Source organism: Mauremys reevesii, linkage group 2 (assembly GCF_016161935.1).
Source record: "Mauremys reevesii isolate NIE-2019 linkage group 2, ASM1616193v1, whole genome shotgun sequence".
In the NCBI taxonomy this organism is placed as follows: Eukaryota; Metazoa; Chordata; order Testudines; family Geoemydidae; genus Mauremys; species Mauremys reevesii.
The window spans coordinates 275,916,124-275,936,632 of NC_052624.1; the positions used below are offsets into that span (position 1 = coordinate 275,916,124).

Below are 20,509 nucleotides of genomic sequence, written 5' to 3' on the forward strand. Positions count from 1 at the left end.
CCTGCATCCCAAGCAAAGGGAAAAAAACTCCTAGGGAAGGGTTGCAGACCAAGCTGGATGAGCAAGCATCTCAAACAGGTTATTAAGAGACAGCAGAAAGCCGACAAGGAATAGAAGATGGGATGGATCAGCAATGAAAGCTACCTCTTGGACATCAGAAAGTGTAGGGGAAAGATGAGAACTGCAAAAAGCCAAGCAGAGTTGGGCCTTGCAAAGGAAATTAAGACTAATAGTAAAAGGCTCTATAGCCATATAAATAAAAAGAAAACAAGGAAAGATGTGGGACTGCTAAGCACTGATGGCATGATCCAATGCCTAAACGAATACTTTGCCTCAGTTTTTAATAAGGGCAATGAAGACCTTATAGCAGTGGTCCCCAACCTTTTCATCTGGCGGGCGCCAGACGAAGGACCGTGGTGGCGGTGGAGCACCCGCCGAAATGCCGCCAAATCAGAGGGATAAATAGCAGGGAGGGAGAGGAGTTATTTAAGTTAAGTGTCAATGTGGACACAAGAACAAATGGCTATAAACTGGCCATCAACAAGTTTAGGCTTGAAATTAGACAAAGGTTTCTAACCATCAGAGGAGCGAAGTTCTGGAACAGCCTTCCAAAGAGAGCAGTGGGGGCAAAAAACCTAACTGGCTTCAAGACTGAGCTTGATAAGTTTACGGAAGGGATGGTATAGACTACCTATAATGGCATGTAGCCAATCTGTGACTGATAGGGGCAAGTATCCCCAATGGTGGGTAATGGGACACTAGATGGGGAAGGCTCTGAGTTACTACAGAGAACTCTTTCTCAGGTGTCTGGCTGTTGGATCCTGAGCATTTTGGCAAGATCCAACTGATCACCATATTTGGAGTTGGGAAGGAATTTTCCTTCAGGGCAGAGTGGCAGAGACCTTGGAGGTCTTTCACCTTCCTCTGCAGCATGAGATATGGGTCACTTGCAGGTTTAAACTAGGGTAAATGGTGGATTCTCTGTAACTTGAAGTTTTTAAATCATGATTAGAGGACTCCAGTGATTTTACTCCTGGGGGAATTCTGTGCTACTGTGCATGCACAGAATTCATGTCTCCCACAGATTTTTTTTTCCCCTGCAGAAAACAGATGTTGCCATGGAGGTGCTGCAATTATACCTTTCTCCCACCAAGGGCTGCTGTGGTGCCAGAAGAAAGGGCAGCCGGCTCTGTGTTGGAGCAGCCAGTCACAGAGAGAGAGGAGGCAGTGGCTGCCTTCCTAACCAGTGCCCTGTCTGTGGGGCCAGGTGAAGAGACACAAGATATGGGGGAGTCAGGCAGAGCAGGGCACATGGGGCTGCTGGCAGGGTCATAGACTGGGGTTTAGAAGGGCTAGTGGGGGGGACAGACTGGGGCAGGTGAACAGGAGCTAGAGGGATGATAGCATTGAGCTGAGGGCTGAATGTGAGTGGGGATGCAGGGCCACATGTGGACAGTGAGGAGGAGTGGCTGAGTGGGAGTTCAGGGACACATGTGGATGCAGAGACACACTGGGACAGGGGCAGATGTGCCTGACTGAATGGGAAAGACTAGGGGCAGTCAGGGTCTGCATGGAGAAGGCTTCCCAACTACATAAAATCTTCTCCTGACCCGCAAAAACCTGCTCCATACTTCTCCCACCCACACCCAACAATCCTCCAAGTTTATTCTCCAGGCTCCCTCACAGCAATTACTTCCCTCTTGCTCAGCTCCTTGCTTACCCCTGACTCCCCTAGTACGCATTTGCACTGGTTCTGACGGGTGTGGGAATATAGTTCTGTATTGTAGTTTAAATGAATTATTACTCAAAGTTCGGTATTAATTTGCCTATTAAGGAATCTGTCAAAAAACATTTCCTGAGTCTTTTTTTTGTTGTTGTCTGTATTGTTACAAACATATTTGCTGACAGGTATTTTGAAATAAATTACCAAAATAATTGAAAGTGGCATGATTACATTGTGTTATTTTGACAAATAAAATACACAGAATTTTGCAGAATTTTAAAATACAGTGTGTAGAATTTTTATCTTTTTGTGCAGAATTTTTATTTTTTTGGCACAGAATTCCCCGAGGAGTAAGTAACTCAGCCAGAGGTTAGGGGTCTATTACAAGAGTGAGTGAGCAAGGTTCCGTGGCCTGCAATGTGCACGAGGTCAGACTAGATGATCATGATGGTGCCTTCTGGTCTTAAAGAGTAAGAGTGTATGTGTATACTTCCCCAGTCTGGGAATTACCCCCACCCAGCTGCAGTGCAGATATCGCCTATAAGTGAAATTCACCACTGTGCTCTGGGCCAGCAAAAACCCAGTGCACCCCGTAAGTCTCACTTAAACCCTCAGATAAAGCTTTAGTGATGCATAGACCTTGTGCTGGTCTTCTGCAGAGAGGTGGATTTCAGAGCTTTAAAGGCTGCTGAGCATGTTGTCCTGGAGTGCCTAGGAACCCACTCCTCTGCAGACAAAATGACTCAGGAAGCCTCCATTGAAGTGCTACAGCTCCACTCCTCCCCAAGCCTGGCTCAGGGCGTGGGTGGGGAATAAGCAGATGCTTGCCTTGCAATTATAAATATATAGGAGATGTTCTATCTCCATACAGATGATAGGGTAGGCTAATTTGTGGCTGCTACCAGTGGTGCGAAAGGAGCCTGTCTTTCCCTCATGTACTTTGTGCCTTTCAAAATGAGACCTCCCTTAAAGCAACATATAATTACAGAGGCAGAAAGGCAGGGAGACCAGTTTCCCTCATTGCGGGGGAAAGGTTTGGCCATTCACAGTTTAGTCAAAATCAAACAACAACAGAGCTGCTCTGCAATGTAACAGCCCGGCTGGAAGGCAATGAAGACACTCACCAGGAGAAATTATACCTATGAGAGGAAAGCTCAGCGAAATGTCACATTGCCTATTAATACAGCAGACATAACCACCAATTATGCTCCGTTCATAGCAAGACTCAGCTAAGTGTATATCAGCGTGTATCCTTTGACTACGTAACAGGATTTGTTATTTGCCTTGATCAGCAACTTCAAATAATAGCACAGATAAAAATATGTGTTTTCTTGAGAATTAATGTATTTACCTTGCTGGCAATTACAGTTTTGCTCTTGATTTAATCTAGATGCTCAATCACATTATTGCTCTTTTCGTTCGTTTGCCTACGTTTCTATTCCTGTGCTGTTTGTTTCACTTGCCTTGGCAAGGAGAGAGACTGTCATTTGCATGGTCCACGTGCCCACACAGAGCACAAGGTAGTCAAGTAAGGAAAGAGGATTAGGGAAGCATGGGGGAATTTGGGGCTACGGATTGGTAGACGAGAATTCTAACATATGATAGCACAAGGCTATTTTCCAACTCACCATACAACAAAGCTTAAGCCCTAGGACACCTGGTTAATTCCAAGTAGCCAGATTCACTTTTAGAGTAGCCATTGTCTTAAACCAGAGATGGGTTTGGCTCCCGGGGTATATGTAGCACTCATACATTAAGATATATATGGTACCAGAAATGTGGACTGTTTTTTGGGCAAAGAACTGGATGGAATGCCATTGCTATATTTTCCTATGGCCTGTACTTTTAAGGTTTGGAACGGGATACAGCTCAGGGGAGCAGGATGAAGTCAAAATAGAATCTGGTGCTTCTAGAAGACGCTCCAGAAGTGGGGCTTTTGTTTGATTCTGACAAAACTTTTAATAAAATGCTCCAGTTTAAAACAGCGGCCTGATCTGAGTGTAACATACAATACAGTGGGGATCAGCCAGTTTGTGGAGCTGCTGACAGGGACTCTGGGACAGAGATGAATGAGGGTTTCTGGCCACTGGGAAGTGCAACAGCTTGGGACTGGGTCTTTCCAAATGTGCTGCTGCCTGACCCTACGTTGTTGTTCAAACCCCCTTGCTCCTGTGGTCTGCCTTCCTGACAGGACCCATCTCTCTCTGCTGCTAGTTACAGATTACTCCCTCCAGCTGCAACCAGCAGGGTGGAGGTGGTTCACATCAGGAGGACTGTTCAGAGAAACGGGTATTAGGGAGGTGTAAAGATTCTCCTCTGGTGCAAGATGGACGAACCGATAAGGGGAAGGAAAAGGAGAGTCTGGTTCCAGCCCCCCTCTCCCTCCATTTAGAACACTGAGCTGAAAATACAGCTATCCTCAGCATTCTAAGGGTTAAAGCCTGAGAGACTCATCTGACCCATGTCAGTTCAACATGAGGATGAGCATCGTGTTAATTATTGGGTTAGCTCAATGGTCTGGGTGGAAATCCAAGCTTGCTTTTACCAGCTGTGCTGGAAGAAGTCTAATGCACTAAACCTGATACTGAAAGTTAGGGTTCAACAGAAACAGCATCGCTACAGTCTGAAACAAAATCACCAGGGAAGAGCTGCCATGAGAGAAGTCCACTCATGGTGTATGCACAGTTCCTTCCTGCAGCTCTCTCTTTCTCTGAACACTCAGGGGACTGGCCCTTACAGCTCAAGGTACCTCTGGGCAATGTTATGTTACAACACAACAAAAGCAATGTGTGCAGCGTACCACGTCCCAGATCAGGTTTCCAGGCCAGACCAGGCATGCTAGCTAGAACACAACTCAACTTCAGCACCTCTTTGTTGTGTCCAGAATATGCTCCTAGCACAATGGGCCCTGATTCTAATTGGGGTCTGTGGGCTATCCTGTAATGTAAATATTAAATTATAATTATTGTATGCAGTGTTGCTGTGGTCAGTCCCAGGATATTAGAGAGACAAGGTGGGTGAGGGAATATCTTTTACTGGACCAACTTCTGTTGGCGAGAGAGACAAGCTTTTGAGCTTACACAGAGAATTTCTTCAAGTCTGAGGAAGGTCCTGAGACCTGAAGAAGAGCTCTGTGTAGCTCGAAAACTTGTCTCTCTCACCAATAGAAGTTGGTCCAATAAAAGACCAACTTTCTAACAATAATTATTGTTGTATATTAGACCTACTACAGCTCACAGCATCACAATCCAATTGTAAAGAGCCACAGAGGGTCTACAGAACTCTTCATGTTGCTGTGACTCCTGAGATGAAGATCCAACAGAGGTGGGCATGTGTAAAGCCCACTGGAACAAGACAGCTAAATTAAGGCTACAGAGGATGTCGCATGGAATCCATAAGAACATGTCACACATCTGAAACTTGACAGAAGCCAATACTGACCTTCGCAATTCATAGCAAAATAATTCTGTAGTAACATTCTTATCAATAATCTCTATTCAGACAAGGGATTCACCAACTTTGTGTGTATGCCTCTTCTGATAGGTTATCTTCTGCATGAAGCAACACGAGCAAGGAAAATAATGACATTATTAGCAGCAGTAGTGGGGATATTGTGTTGTTAAACAAAAAGCCTTCACAACAAACAAGATCATTATGCATAAAAAGGGGAAAGCTACTGTCTAAAATGTATCCCCATGAGTCACCAATAAATCCTGATCACGAACCTGTTCCATAGGTTTGGGTAGTCAGGAGTTTAGTTAAACTCTCCACAATATTCCTGCATTTCAGGTGCTCAAATGCATTTGCTCTCCTTTGACTTTCCTTTACATTCTCACAGTGTCTAAGAGCACTGTCTTCTGGAGGTCGCTGGCCATGACATCCTATGCAGTGGTTCTCAAACTGTGGTTCGGGACACCAAAGTGCGTCATGACTCCATTTTAATGGGGTGGCCAGGGCTGGCATTAGACTTGCTGGGGCCTGAGGGCTTCAGCACGGGGTGACGGGATTCAGGTTACAGGCCCCCTGCCTGGGGCTGAAGTCCTTGGGCTTCAGCTTTGGCCCACCTGCATGGGGTGGTGGGACTTGTGCTTTGTCTTTGTCCCCGCCCAGGGCAGTGGGGCTCAGGTGGGCTCAGGTTTTGGTCTCCCCGCTTGGGTCGTATAATAATTTTTGTTGTCAGAAGAGGGTTGCGATGCAATGAAGTTTGAGAACCCCTGTCCTAGTGTATTCTTGAGCTGCTCATTCACACCCTTAGGGATTGCTCCAAGTGCTCCAATAATCATTGGGATATTCTTGATTCTAGTTTTCCATAACTGATCCACTTTGTTGCTGACTTCTTCATACTTCGCCATCTTCTCTTCTTGTTTCTTTTTTATATTTCTGACTGCTAGTATGGCAATATCTTGCCAAATGGTCTTATTTGTCTTCCTTTCTACAAGAACTACGTCTGGCCTGCTTGCCTGCACCATTCTGTCTGTGGTAATTGCCATATCCCATGAAAGCTTAGCCTCTTCCTTCTCTAGAGCGCCTTCAATTCAGTGATCATATTACCTCCGTGCTTTCTTTAAATTCCTATTTGCCACAGATGCTCCAGTGCAGACACTGGGAGACCTCACTGTATTCTTCTCAGTAATATTGTATTCTGTAGTGTCTAGGAACCCCACTCATGGACCCAGACATTAGTTTAAAAAGTACCATTCTAAAAAAACAAAACTATTTCCTTGTTGTTTATGATTTATGCTTAATTGCTCCATTCTTTTCCATTGGCCCTGACAAAGTCTTGAGAATGTGAGGTTGAAAAATGGAACTAAAATATAGTAGATCACACTGAACATGCATGTCGGAAGCTGTCCTCTCATTTCTAAATGGGATTTTCTGTCTCAAGGTTAATTAAATTCACCTCTTGGTTTCCGACTGCAATTTCAACAAGGTAAGTGGAGTTACATTGATCTCTGTGAGAAGAGGTGAACAATGTTGCAACAAGGGCAAACATCATTCTGAAATGTATTAGCAGGAGTATTGGAAGCCAGACAAGAGAAGTAATTCTTCTGCTCTACTACATGATGATTAGGCCTCAGCTGGAATATTATGTCCAGTTCTGGGCACCACATTTCGGGAAAGATGTGGAGAAAGTCCAGAGAAGAGCAACAAAAATGATTAAAGGTCTAGAAAACATGACCTATGAGTGAAGATTGAAAAAAATGGGTTTGTTTAGTTTGGAGAAGAGAAGACAGAGGACATGATAACAGTTTTCAAGTACATAAAAGGTTATTAAAAGGAGGAAGGAGAAAAAATGTTCTCCTTAACTTAAGAGGGTAGGACAAGAAGCTGTGGGCTTAAATTGCAGAAAGGCCCATTTAAGTTGGACATTAGGAAAAACTTCCTAACTGTCAGGGTGGTTAAGCACTGGAATAAATTGCCCAGTGAGGTGGTGGAATCTTCATCACTGGAGATTTTTAAGAGCAGGTTAGACAAACACTTGTCAGGGATGGTCTAGATAATACTTAGTTCTGCCATGAATGCAGGGGACTGTACTAGATGACTAGATGAGGAGAGGCTGAGGGAACTGGGATTGTTTAGTCTGCAGAAGAGAAGAATGAGGGGGGATTTGATTGCTGCTTTCAACTACCTGAAGGGGGGTTCTAAAGAGGATGGATCTAGACTGTTCTCAGTGGTAGCAGATGACAGAACAAGGAGTAGTGGTCTCAAATTGCAGTGGGGGAGGTTTAGGTTGGATATTAGGAAAAACTTTTTCACTCAGAGAGTGGTGAAGCACTGGAATGGGTTACATAGGGAGGTGGTGGAATCTCCTTCCTTAGAGGTTTTTAAGGTCAGGCTTGACAAAGCCCTGGCTGGGATTATTTAGTTGGGAATTGGTCCTGCTTAGAGCAGGGGGTTGGACTAGATAACCTCCTGAGGTCCCTTCCAACCCTGATATTCTATGATTCTAAGAGAATTTGACCCTTGGATTCCAGATACTGATAAATAATCCTCAAAACCTTACTTGCTAAGGTCTGATTACCCGAAAGTCTGCATGCTTTTCTGGAGTGCATCCAGACTGTCGGCACTTTGAGTCTATTAAACTGCATGGGATATCTAACAAGGACAGACCTGTCCTATTTCCAACTTATCCAATAATTTCAGCACCTTCAAGATGGAGCTCCAGCAAATGGGCAAAGGGAAGAAGGCTTTTATCTTTCAAAATGGTTTCTCTCATATTAAATTCCACTACCCAAATAAAAAAAAACTAAAGTAAATTCAAACTCTCATAATTGCATGTATTCTAAGGCAATTGCCATGAGATCTACAGTTCAAAGATGAGGGACAGATGAGAATGAAAAACTTTTACTGTTCTCACTGTGCAGTCTGGTTATGAGGATGTCAGTGTAGAAACCTAGACCTTGGCTGCCTGTAACACAGAGATAGTCGGAAATTCCTGGCTGATGAATCAAACACAACAGTGTTGCTTGGTCTAGGTTTCAATTATTATTTACTAGCCCCAAGAGTAGATCAAAGTATTCACTGATGAGAGGCTTCAGATTAGTATTTCAGCCGATATGGGAGGAGATCCTGTGCAATTTCAATACACCATTAAGAGATCCTTCACCACCTGTGACTAAAGACAGCTGCCAGACAAGTCCTTGTAAATGCGAACAGCTGATCTGCCACATTAGCTAATACTCTCCCCAGCTCCACTGTGGGGCTGCTTAGGCCCCGCCACTGGGCAACAAGGTTAGTGAAATCCCTGAATAGATGCCCAAGTAAAGGGCCCCGGTGCTCACCCCACCCGTCCCCGGCTCCCTGGCTCCATGCTGGTCCTTACTATGAGGCAAGTTAAGCCAAAGCAAACCACCCTGCTTTGAAAAGCCAAGGTTCTCCAACTTCAGGATTTAAGAGGCAACATTCATGAAGGTGAATGACAGAAAAACTATTAGTCCTTAAACAGGCTCACTGTTTGGGGATCACTGGTGTTAACTGAACAAGTGTGAAATACCCGTTTCTGGCGGGGAGCTTGTTCGTTGATCTGTAGTTCATGTTTGCTTTACAGTCAAATGGAAGACACTCTGTCTGCCTCCCCTACCTCATAATCTAGGGATGCATTACTGCAAGCCCTTCCTCACGTGAGTAATCCTAACTCCCTCGTGTAAAGATTTGTAGCATCAGGTCCTATGTTAAGAAATTACAATCAAGGTCCTCTCTTCTTTATAACAAGGCAAATGATGTCTATGTAACTAATGGTCCATAACTTTTAATCAGACCTATAACCAGTGGAAGGAGGTATACAAAACACTCGTTCTGCTATCTCAATAAGAGCAGCAACCTCAGATTTGCAGCTCATTCTAGCTCCTTTCTATTCCCAGTCCCTATGAAATATATGACACCATGTCATAGAATGATAGAAGATTAGGGTTGGAAGGGACCTCAGGAGGTCAGCTAGTCCAACCCCCTGCTCAAAGCAGGATCAAACCCAACTAAATCATCCCAGCCAGGGCTTTGTCAAGCCTGACCTTAAAAACCTCTAAGGAAGGAGATTCCACCACCTCCCTAGGTAACCCATTCCAGTGCTTCACCACCCTCCTAGTGAAATAGTTTTTTTTAATATCCAACCTAGACCTCCCCCACGGCAACTTGAGACCATTGATCTTTTTTTCTGTCATCTACCATCACTGAGAATAGCCAAGCTCCATCCTCTTTGGAACCCCCCTTCAGGTAGTTGAAGGCCGCGTGCTATCAAATCCCACCTCACTCTTCTCTTTTACAGACTAAACAAGCCCAGTTCCCTCAGCCTCTCCTCATACGTCATGTGTCCCAGCCCCCTAATCATCCCTGCTCCCAAGAGCTGACCATCTAAATAGACAAGACAGACAAAAGGTAGGAGGTGAAGCTGAGGCACACAGAGGTAAAGTGACTTGCCCAAGGTCCCGCCACAGGTCAGTGGCAGAGCCAGGAATAGGACCCAGTTGTCCTGACTCCCAATCCATTGTCCTATTCACCAGATCACACGTCTTCTACGGAGCCAGCTTGTCTGTGTGTGTAGACAGAAGGGAGGAGAACGTGTGTCACTTCAGATCTGGTTGCTAGCTTAGAGGTAGCTCAAACCCCTTGTGGGTCACAGTGGCGGTGTGACAGTGGCCTCTGCTAGTCTGCTACAGCTTCCACATCTGCTGGATGTCATTACAGACCCCCATGTCTAGGGTTTTTCACACCTCAGATATTCACACGCTCTCTTGGGTGGCTATTTTTTTTAATTAAAAAGTTCTATCCAGCTAAGTGTCTTAGCGACTGTCCGAACTCCCGCCTCGAAGATGTTTCATAGCTAGGCACAACAAAGCAGCTAGGGAAACATTCAAGCACAGTCTGCATTCAATGACAGCTCTCCTGAATTGGTCATTAGCCTAATGTTGTGCCACAAACCCTGACAGATCATGGTCTTTTACTCAACTGATACAGTCTATTAATCAGATTAGAGAAGCAGTGTTTCCAAGCAGGCTTTAAAATCAGGGACAACGTGGAACATCTTGTCTCATAAACAAAGCACGAGACAGTTAGTTGCTAAAGAGATAACAAAGGTTCTGTTTTCTAAGCACCGGAGGAAATGAGAGCTAAAGCAAGTGCCCTTTTCCATTAAGGAATTAACCTGTTCCAGTGTATGTGCAATCATTTCCATGGGATGACTCTTCAGTCAAACTTATGTAGTTCGATTCTGTGACACGTTACTCAGCGGAAGGCGTGCAGCAAAGCCTGCTGCAGAGAGATGTTCTCTCCTCTGGATCTTTTTTCTTAGATCATAGGTAGCTTTAATGTGAGTTTTTTAAACAGCTTTGCTGCTGACTCTGGTGACAGATGTCTAGGCAAAATGAACCTCCAGTGCTGTCCTCCGTGTATGAATGCATCACCAAGTCACTATGATTGCAGTGCAAGCAGTGGTCACCAACCGGTCGATCCCGATCGACTGGTCGATCCTAGAGGCTCTCCCAGTTGATCGTGATCTTTGGCAGCAGCCAATGTGGCTGTCTATGGCTACCCCGCACCCACACCACTCCTAGGAGCGGCCACTGCAGCCCCGCAGCCCCGGGGGCGGGCAGGGGGAGGAATCTCCCTCTGCGTGCACTACTCCTGCCTGCAAGCACTGCCCCTGCAGCTCCCATTGGCCAGGAGAGCTGTGGGGGCGGTGTTTGCAGAGAGGGGCAGCGTGAGGAGCCACGTGCCCCCCGCCCTCCCCACCCCAGGGGTGGCAGGGGTGCACTGGCCCATTCTGGGAGTGGTGTGGGGGCAGGGTAGGCAGGGAGCCTGCCTTAGCCTTGTTGCGCCCACCGCTGACCAGGAGCCACTGGAGGTAAGTGCTGCCCAGTGGGAGGCTGCACCCCGAGCCCCACCCTGAGCCCCCTCCCAGAGCCAGCACCCCTACCCCCTTCTGCACCACAGACCCCCTCCTGCACCCCAAGCCCCACCCTGAGCCCCCTCCCAGAGCCAGCACCCCTACCCCCTTCTGCACCACAGACCCCCTCCTGCACCCCAAGCCTCACCCTGAGCCCCCTCCCGGAGCCAGCACCCCGACCCCCTTCTGCACCACGGACCCCCTCCTGCACCCCAAGCCCCACCGTGAGCCCCGTCCCAGCGCCAGCACCCCTACCCCCTTCTGCACCACGGACCCCCTCCTGCACCCCAAGCCCCACCTGAGCCCCTCCCAGAGCCAGCACCCCATAGCCCCTTCTGCACCTCGAGCCCCCGCCTACATCCCAAGCCCCACCCTGAGGCCCCTTCCAGAGCCAGCACCCCATACCTTCTTCTGCACCCCAACCCCCAGTCGAGCCCCCTTCCAGAGCCAGAACTCCATGCCCCCTCCTGCACCCCAACCCCCTGAACCCTCTCCCAGAGCCAGAACCCCAAAATCCCTCCTGCACCCCAACACTCTGCCCAAGCCCGGATCCCCCTCCTGCACCCAAGCTCCCTCTCAGAGCCTGCACCCTGCACTCCCTCCTACACCCCAGCACTGTGCCCCAGCCTGGAGCCTTCTCCTGCACCCAAACTCCCTTCTAGAGCTTGCACCCCTCACCCCCTCCTGAACCCCAACCCCTGCCCCAGCCTGGTGAAAGTGAGTGAAGGTGGTGTAGAGCAAGTGACAGAGAGACGGGGGGATGGAGTTAGCAGGGCAGGGCTTTGGGGAAGGGGCGGGGCCTCAGGGAAGGGGCGGAGTCGATCCTGAATTGCCCTTAGATTCAAAAAGTGATCTTGGGTGTAAAAAGGTTGGAGACCACTGCAGTGCGAGATTGGCTTATCAAACAGTGCAGCAGCAGCACAGAGACTGGAGTGACCATCTGCAAAGTGTACTTCACTTCCAGCCTTGGACTCTGCTGTCTGAAAAGATGCTCCTCACATCACTGGGCTAAAACAAGGAGAGGTGAGTTCAAAAAGTTTCCGTGTGATATGATCAACCACAGCCGCTCTGATGTCATATTTAAACAGTGAGTAAATAATTCAAGCTAGGGCTCTGGGTCACTGCAATCGTGAAGAGAACACGACACCAAGAGGAATCTCACTAAACACTTTGTGAAGCCTCTGGAAAATGATGAGCTAGCACTTTGTGAGCATTTGATTTTAACGTAGACCAACAGGAAATAAAGACAAACACAGGGGGCTAACTATGCAAAGCAGATTTGATTAATTTAGCATTACTCAACCAAAATGACTTCTGCGTTGATGACATTTCTTGGAAGATTCGATTTACATACATAGGTGGTAGCTCTCCCTACTCTCTAACCAGGGGCACTATTCTGTTGAAATCAATGGGATCAAGCCTGGATTCCATTCCTGAAAGTTCTGATGTTACACACACATGCACGCACACATACGCAAACACTCACACCGCCCTGTGAATACACAGTGTACCTAGATCCTCCCATGGAAGTCAATGTACACAACTAAACACCAGGTTTTTTTAGCAGAGCAATAGGTCTGAATATTCAATGTGACTTGTGCTCCTATGTCACTTCCAAACAAAGCCACAAACCCTGCATGGGAATATCTATTTGATCCTAAAGTTTCCACTGGACTATTAAATTCCTGGATACATTTCTATTGGCCTCAGTTTTCAGAAAGCTTGTTATTACAAAACCTCCCTGTATTGGCTATCTTTGACTCAACAGCATCCCTTCAAAAGGCACATGCTGGTGAGAAACAAAGTCTGAGTTATTTTGACCACAGTGAACTCTGGACATATATTAAATTATCTGGAGTGCAAATGCGTATGGTTATTTCCAGTACACTGCTATATGCCAGAAATCCATCTTTCTGCAGCCACTCCCTCACTGCCTTTGCTCTCATGCCCTACCCACCTATGGTGGCAAACACATGGTTACAGTTTTTTGATCTGAATGTCAACTCAAGGTTCCTCCACCATTCTGTGCCTATTGGACTGAATGGCACCTTTGAGGGCAGTGGAGAGCTGTTCCACTTGGGGGAAGTGGCCATTCTGAACGCCCCTTGGAGCCCCCAGCATGTCCTCTGCCTTGCCCCCTTCATGCGATATTCTCCTTTGCATGTTGGTCCCACTCCACAAGCTAGTGCAGAAAGGCCGTGCAATTCTAATAGTCCCTCACTGTTAGATAAACCCACTCAGATTTTCAGAGTGTTGAGTTATCAATGTGAACACAGTTATTACTGGTTTGTTGTAGATCATTGAGGACCTGATTCTCCCACTCTTTCTCCCACTGAGTACTTGCATTGAGTCCAAAGGCACTAGGGGTGGGAGTTAGCAGCACTCAGTGTGAGTGAGGGTGGCAGACGCAGACACGAAGTGAGAAGAAGGATGGATGCATGAGAACAAAAAACTGCAAATTCGTTTTGGAACTGCAGCTTAGGTCACTGGCAACCTGAAAATAATGATCAGCCACGTGCATGAGCCAACAAAGGGCAAGTGTCTTGGAAATTTGTAATATGTCAACCTTCCTTCTTTCTCCAAAATCTGGGGTGTTATTTGCACATTCTGGACAGTCTTTAATAGCACTGTGTCTCAGACCTTGTCTACTACAGGGTAATAAAACTGTACCTTTTAACTAGGCCAATGCAGATTAATTGATATGCCCCTAGTGTCGGCGAAGTTTTACTGGTAGAGAGGAGCCTTCTATCTCCATAGCTATTGGGAAATGAGCTATACTGGTTGTAGAAGGAAGAGAGCCTGAGACATAAGCCCTTGTATCAGAGGCCGGGTATGAGGCAGGACCTGCTCATAGAATTTGGCAAGAACAGGGCTGATATTGCAGAAACACACATTCCTAAGAAGCGCTAATCACAAAGTGCTCATGCAAACACATCCCGATATTAAGTGGTATCAGAACACCCCGATATCAAGGGTGGTACAAAAACATTCCCCAGGGACAACAGGAACACGCTGAGCCCTCCTGAAAAATAAGGTCAGGATGACAGTACGTAATCGAGATATTTTGACAGAACCAACACGTACAAGATGATGGGTGATAACTAGCCACGTCAGGGGGCAGTAACTAACTATGTCAGAGGCAATACTAACTTGCTTGTATCGGGGTATAAAGATGTACCTCAGAGGGAGTGTCTTTGGCCAGCCTAGGGAGCAGTGGAAAGTCCCGCCACTGACTCAGCCACATCCATTGTCACGAGCATGCATGTTTTTGTAGCTGGCAGAGTCCTACCAGGTGCTATTGCTGCGCTTTGTCGACAATAAACCTGGCCGGGAGCCTTCGCTACAAATGGAGTTTGTGGATTTATTGGGCCGTTTAACTGAGGTCTGCTATCTCCGCTCTCTGCGCAGGGCTGGGACAGCACACTGACTGAACACACACCCTGCCAGCATCTGAGCACATTGGTGACCCCAACCGCTGCTCTGGTAAGTAAGCGAGCTGTCCTCTGTAGGAATCGCAATCTAACGTGACACCTGTATGCTGATATAACTGCAGCCACAAACTGTAGCGATTTAACTATTTCAATAGGGAAATTACACCATTCACTGAAATAGCTAAATCAGTACAAAGCCCATGTAAACTAGAGCAGGTGTCCAGGCCCTGTCAAAACAAAGTAGCCACCCTGCTGAACATCTGAGCCAGTTATGAAATAAAAACGTCAACTCACCCTTTGACCTTGTAAACCAGGAACTCCGGCCTTGCCTTCCAAACCGGCTGGACCCTTTCAAAGAGAAACCGTTTATAGAGAACGTACTGCCTAAGACAAAACACTTCATACTGTCGCCAGCTTTCCAAAGCGTGTTACAACAGTCACAGCAAGACAGGACAGTTTGCAGCTTCCGGAGTGGGAACAAACCGACTGTGTGAAAATGAAGTAACAATCATGGTGTGATAAGCGCCGGCTTCTAGAACTAGATCATAAGATATGGCTAAGGAAAAGAGGCTACAGTTAAGCCAAATGGAGAGAATGTTCAGATGTCTAGATTTTCATAGGACAATACTCCACCTGCCCTTCCCACTAGATATATATTAATCATTTGTAATGTTCTTGGCCTGGAGGTTTTTCTGGCGATTTCACTCCCTTCTGTAGCAAACTTAATCTGAAGTTCATGACATTGCTGTCTAGGAGTTAACACAAGGTTCCTGTTTGACAACCATCCTGAGCGGTGCTGAATGCCAACAGCTTCCCAGGAAATCAACAGGTGTTGAGAGCAGTCAGCACCTTGCAAGATGGGGACCCATGGCTGAAGCTCAACCCCGCGCAGGTGGCCAGCCCAAGTCCTATGCACCGCCCTCAGGGATTAAGTGGTACGTGGTGGCTTTGAGTGGTTCCTCCACAAAGGGTCAATTCCTCTTGCCAATGCAGGAGATCTAAGGATGCATACACCACTTAAGCTCTTCATACAAGGCCTGAGTAGCACATAGGGTTTTGGATGGGTCCCTTGTGCTAGTGAATTTTGGCCTATATGAGCCAATATTACAGTAAAAGAAACTACTTACCGGTGCTCCTGGAATTCCAGGTGGGCCTTGTGGGCCTCGTGGGCCTGGGGCCCCCTATGAAAATAAATAAAGAACCCAACGTCAGTGTTCAAGTAACTGATTTCCTCTTTGAGATAATGAATTCAAGGGCAGCTGCTGATACATTTGCCACGTCTCTTTGAGCAGCCCTTCTGTGTGCGTGGGGGGTGAAATTCACCCAGGGCACAAGGGTCATATGCACAATTTGAGCCTCCCTTCCTTCCTAACAGGAGATGCAGTGCAAAGGCCCTGTGCCCCAGTTAACCCCTATCCAAAAGGCCAGCACAAAGCTTAGGTACCATAATTTCCACTTGCGTCCTATATGGAAGGTATAAGTGGGCTGTAAGTGGTGCATAGAGTTTGTGCTGGCCCCACTGCATGGGGGGTGAATTGGGGCACAGGGCCTTACTGAGCCTCGGCCTCCAGGAGAGTTTTTCTCTTAGGCCCCAGTTCATTCATGAACCAGTGCAGAGCCCAGTTGGTATTTCCCTCAGTTCTGCGGCTGGTTCAGCCCCTAGTGTCGGTTAGGGCTTCTCTAATGGGCGCTGAGCTGCCCAAGGCAATGGGGGAACGCTTACAGCACAGGACCATGCTGGCCACACCCCCAGGAACAGCCCATGCAATAGGGCTCTTGGAAGGGAGCGGGGGGTCGTGTCAGAGTCAGTTCTCATAGAGGGCCTCCTGCATCGGGGTATTCGCCTGGGCCTTGTGTGGCCCAGCCATGAATTGGGCCCTTAGAGTATAAAATACATATTGTAAAAGCAAATTGCAATAAGAGGCACAACCAAATGGCTTCCTGTCCGCGTCTGTGTGTCCATGTTCAGTGACACTGTGCAGATAAAAATCAAACCAGGTTTAAAATCCCTAGTCACACCTTTTAGCGTATTAAAAGCAGAAAGCAGTTTTACAGAGTAACTGATTGTTCGCCATTTCCCCTGTTTATGGTCTCTGCTAGACTCAGCTGGCGTCATGAGAGTGGTCTGGCCAGCTTCACTTGCTGGTTGTCAGGCATTAGCAAATAAGATTTTTTTTTCCCATGTCATGAAAATATTTCTAGTCACATTAGACTTTGCAACATGCTTTGAAAACAGAAACTGGTCTGGGCAGCTGAGTTACCTGACAGCATCCCTTCAATTGTTAAAAAAAAAAGACTCTTATTACTTCTTACATTTAGTACAACAGAGATATTGAACGGTTCTTACTTGCTCTCCTTTCAGACCTTCTGTTTGTACCTGAAATTAAGATGCCAGAGATGTAAAACGGAGCGCACAGGAGGAAGACACATCTAGAAAGCTTCAGGCACACAGTAGTTCTTTATTTTGTACTTCTAACCCCACTAGCTGTCCCCTCTCCCATGATGCCTGCTAACCTTCACCGCTTACTTTAACTCTGTTTCAGCACAGCCTCCCTTTCTCACACATCCTTGAACTATGCTGTGCTGTCTATGTAGATAGCTTGTCTTGGCAATGACCTTGATCTCTTGGTTCTCTATGCTGTGGTTAGCATCTTTGTGTTGCTATGCAATAACAAGAACAGTAATACTCGTGTTATCGTTATAAATGGATTGTAAGCTCCTTGGATCTTGTCTTATTTTCTACCTGTAAAGCACCCTAAACACCAGTGGTTCTATATAAACAATGGGCCAAATTCAAGGATGGCGTGTAAGTTAGATCCCTTTATACTAACTTAGGCCCCGATCCTGAACACACATAATCATGTGCTTAACTTGAAGCACACAAGTTGTTGCACTGAAGCCAATGGGAGACTTACCACCACGATTCAAATTAACCATGTGCATGTTTGCATGATAGGGGCCTTAGATTCCCTTATTCTAAAGCAGGCTCCCTTTCACTGTCAGACTCCCATAGAGCCACTTACACCCATTCCATCCATGTTCAAGGAAGTTTAAGCTGGTGTAACCTACATGCTGAAGACTGGGAGAAGGTGTAAGTTCAAGTGGTCCTCACATCTTCATACACCTTCCTCCAGCTTCTCTGTTACCCCTCATCTCTGAATTTGGCCAGCTATGTCTGGCTTTATCTGCAGTCTCCAACAGCGAGGTTAGGCTTCTGCTGTAACAACATGATGCTATTGGATGGAATGTTGCACAAAGAACCTAGAGACCTTTGGGTGTCCACGTGCATGTATGTTGCAAGTGTCTTTACATGGCCTCATTGGCATAGGCTCCTTTTGAGAGGATGTGTACATAATTCTAAGCAAATAAATACGTCCCTGTGAAATTGTCAATGACAGTTCTTTGTCCTTTCACCCTGTTTTCCTCCTGCCTTGCATACTTTTCTGCTTCAGGACAAGAAACCATTCCCTCTCCACTGCTAATCCCCTTAGGTCTACAGCCCCATATATTAATGCTCAAAAATTCCTTCCTCACACACCTCTCACTCTGCCTCACCAGCTACTGCCACATCTCTAATATGTCTCATCGAAGTCTTGAGTCCGTTCCCAACCTCTTACCCAAACAGTCTTCTTGAAAGCTTTCAGCCTGGCTTCCGCTCCTTTCACAGTAATGCAGTTTCCTCTTATCTCTATGTATTAGGCTCGTTGGTCTTCTCTTGTCTGTCTCTAGCTCCCAGTCCTTCCTCGTCACAGTGCCATATTGCTATTGCTGACCACGACTTCTTTCTAATCCTGGCTCATTCCATCAGGAGTCCTGTGCATCTTGCTCCCCTGTGTTCCGATTCTACTTATTTAATTGCTCCTCTTTTGTGTGACTGGCAGTGGATACTCTCCAGTCGCTAGACCTCTTGGCTATGGGGCCCTGGCAGAGCTCAGTCCTTGACCCCTTCTCTTCTCTATGATGTCCCCTGTGGCAATCTCTTTTCTGAATTCAGCTGTAGATGACACCTCTATGCGGCCAATATTAAACCCAGCTTCCCCCATCAGTGACACCAGAGCAAATGAAAAACGACTCCATTGAGGTCACTGGAGTTTCACCAGTGTAAATTTGGTGTGAGAGGAAAATCAAAACCTCTATCCTCTTCACTGCAGCAACCCTTTCCTTGCAGTCTTCAGCTCCTATTTCCACTGTGACTTCTTTCACACAGCTGATACCCTGCTACGTGGTAAGAAGAGCAGTGCCCATCCCAAGTCTGCCTTCTACAGTTCCTCTCTCAAATCTCACACTGGGCCCCCCGAGGTCAGAGACTGAACTGTTCCACTTGACCCTGAACTGTCGTCTGCCTTCTAATCTCCCAGGCCCATCTTCTTCCCTAAAAGGCCAACTCCATTAGACGCTATCTTGGCCACTCCTCTGAAAATTGTTTATCACGGCCAGGCCTCCCTGACTCCGGGGCATTTCAGTTCTCTCCTTTATGGTCTCCTCAAAACCTACCTCTTCATAATGCAGTTAATCTCCTTACTGGGATCCTCGAAGCCACGAACTCCTGCTCACAGGAATCTTCACTGGCTTAAGCTTCCTGATCATTTGAAAATCCCACACAAAATCCATCCCTAAATTTATAAAATCCTTGCAGCCCACCCCTGCCTACCTCCCTTTTGTTTCTCATGCATTATAGTTCATAGCTCATGTTAATGTGAAAGCAGCATCTTACTGCAGAGCCTGGTAATCCGGGAAGCCCCGCTTCACCCTGCGTGGAAAGGGAAAACACAGACAAGCAATGAAATAGAAATAAGCCCCCAAACTTCTTTTCAACAGCATCCTCTTGCCTTTATGGTCTGTCTGCTTCATGCTCAGCCTGTGCCCATGAACCTTCCCAGACAGATTTGAGATTGCATTGATTTGGACTGTACAGTCAAAGCTTCCCCATTTCGTACAGGTGTCATGAAGGCCCTGATTCACCACTGTGAATTTACCATTCCAGTTTTACCCCGGTATAACACTATTTATTTCCATACAGTTATACTGGCATAAAACTGGAGTAATGCAGTGGTGAACTGGGTCCATAAGCCCTAACTTGGCCTGCAGAACCCTTATTACTGGTGTTTATATGACAGATGGAAAGAACCCAGCTTGACTCTCACATCCGAGGCAGAGTCAGCAGGGCTGGAATTTAGAATATATATGTGTGTGTGTGTGTATATATATACACACATACACACATTTTTCTTGTTAAAGAAGCACACTTGACACAGATCTTTGCAGAGACAAACATGGAAGCCAACAATGCCATTTTCACGCACTCACTTTACAGAACAGACTCACGCTGTACGTTTTTTCAGGACTCTTTGATGATCCCACCCCATCCCGGTGACTAGCTGCCTTCTAATTTATCAGTTTGCGCCAAAACCTCTGTCTCTGATACTGCCTCATATTTATGATATTATAAGAGCAGGCCTTGGGGAGATGTCACCCCAACACCCATTCAGGACCAAGCTAATGCAAAAATATTTAGTTTCTCTGCAGTGTCCTTATGGTCATTAATTGCTCCCTTCACTCCATGGTAGACCTATGACGTCTTTTACACACTTCCTGCTTCAGAGGTACTCCATTCATTTTGTATATGTCTTTATGCAGACTCTACAGCATAGCTGGGATTTTCCAAAATGCCAAGGGAGATAGATGCCCACCTCCAATTAAAAATCAACAGGAGAAGAGCATGCAACACCCTCGGTGCTTTTGGAAAACCCACCCTGTATCTTGGGAATTATAGTGGAAACATAATGGGAAACAGAGTGGTTTGATTCTGGTATCTGCATTCTTGGATACTCATCAGAGTATCATTTAGCTGCTTTGTGGGTAAAAAAAAGCCCCTTTTTAGCTTCAGTGCCACAGGACTAGGTAGGAAACAACAAAAACATGACAGACTGAAAGCAGGGAGTCACAACACTGCCCTGGAAAGTCTAATAACTAGTT

At 46.5% G+C, this 20,509-nt stretch overlaps 1 protein-coding gene across 1 annotated transcript in view; it reads right to left on the minus strand.

Moving 5' to 3' along the window:
* Window positions 1–20,509, minus strand: part of COL22A1 (collagen type XXII alpha 1 chain) — a 310,719-nt gene that overhangs the window by 100,003 nt on the left and 190,207 nt on the right. Inside the window, exons 20-23 of the mRNA XM_039526471.1 lie at window positions 19,248–19,283; window positions 16,881–16,910; window positions 15,661–15,714; window positions 14,828–14,881 (exon numbers count right to left, since the gene is read on the minus strand). Of these exons, the coding sequence (XP_039382405.1) occupies window positions 14,828–14,881; window positions 15,661–15,714; window positions 16,881–16,910; window positions 19,248–19,283 (174 nt within the window). The remainder of the gene's footprint in view (window positions 1–14,827; window positions 14,882–15,660; window positions 15,715–16,880; window positions 16,911–19,247; window positions 19,284–20,509) is intronic.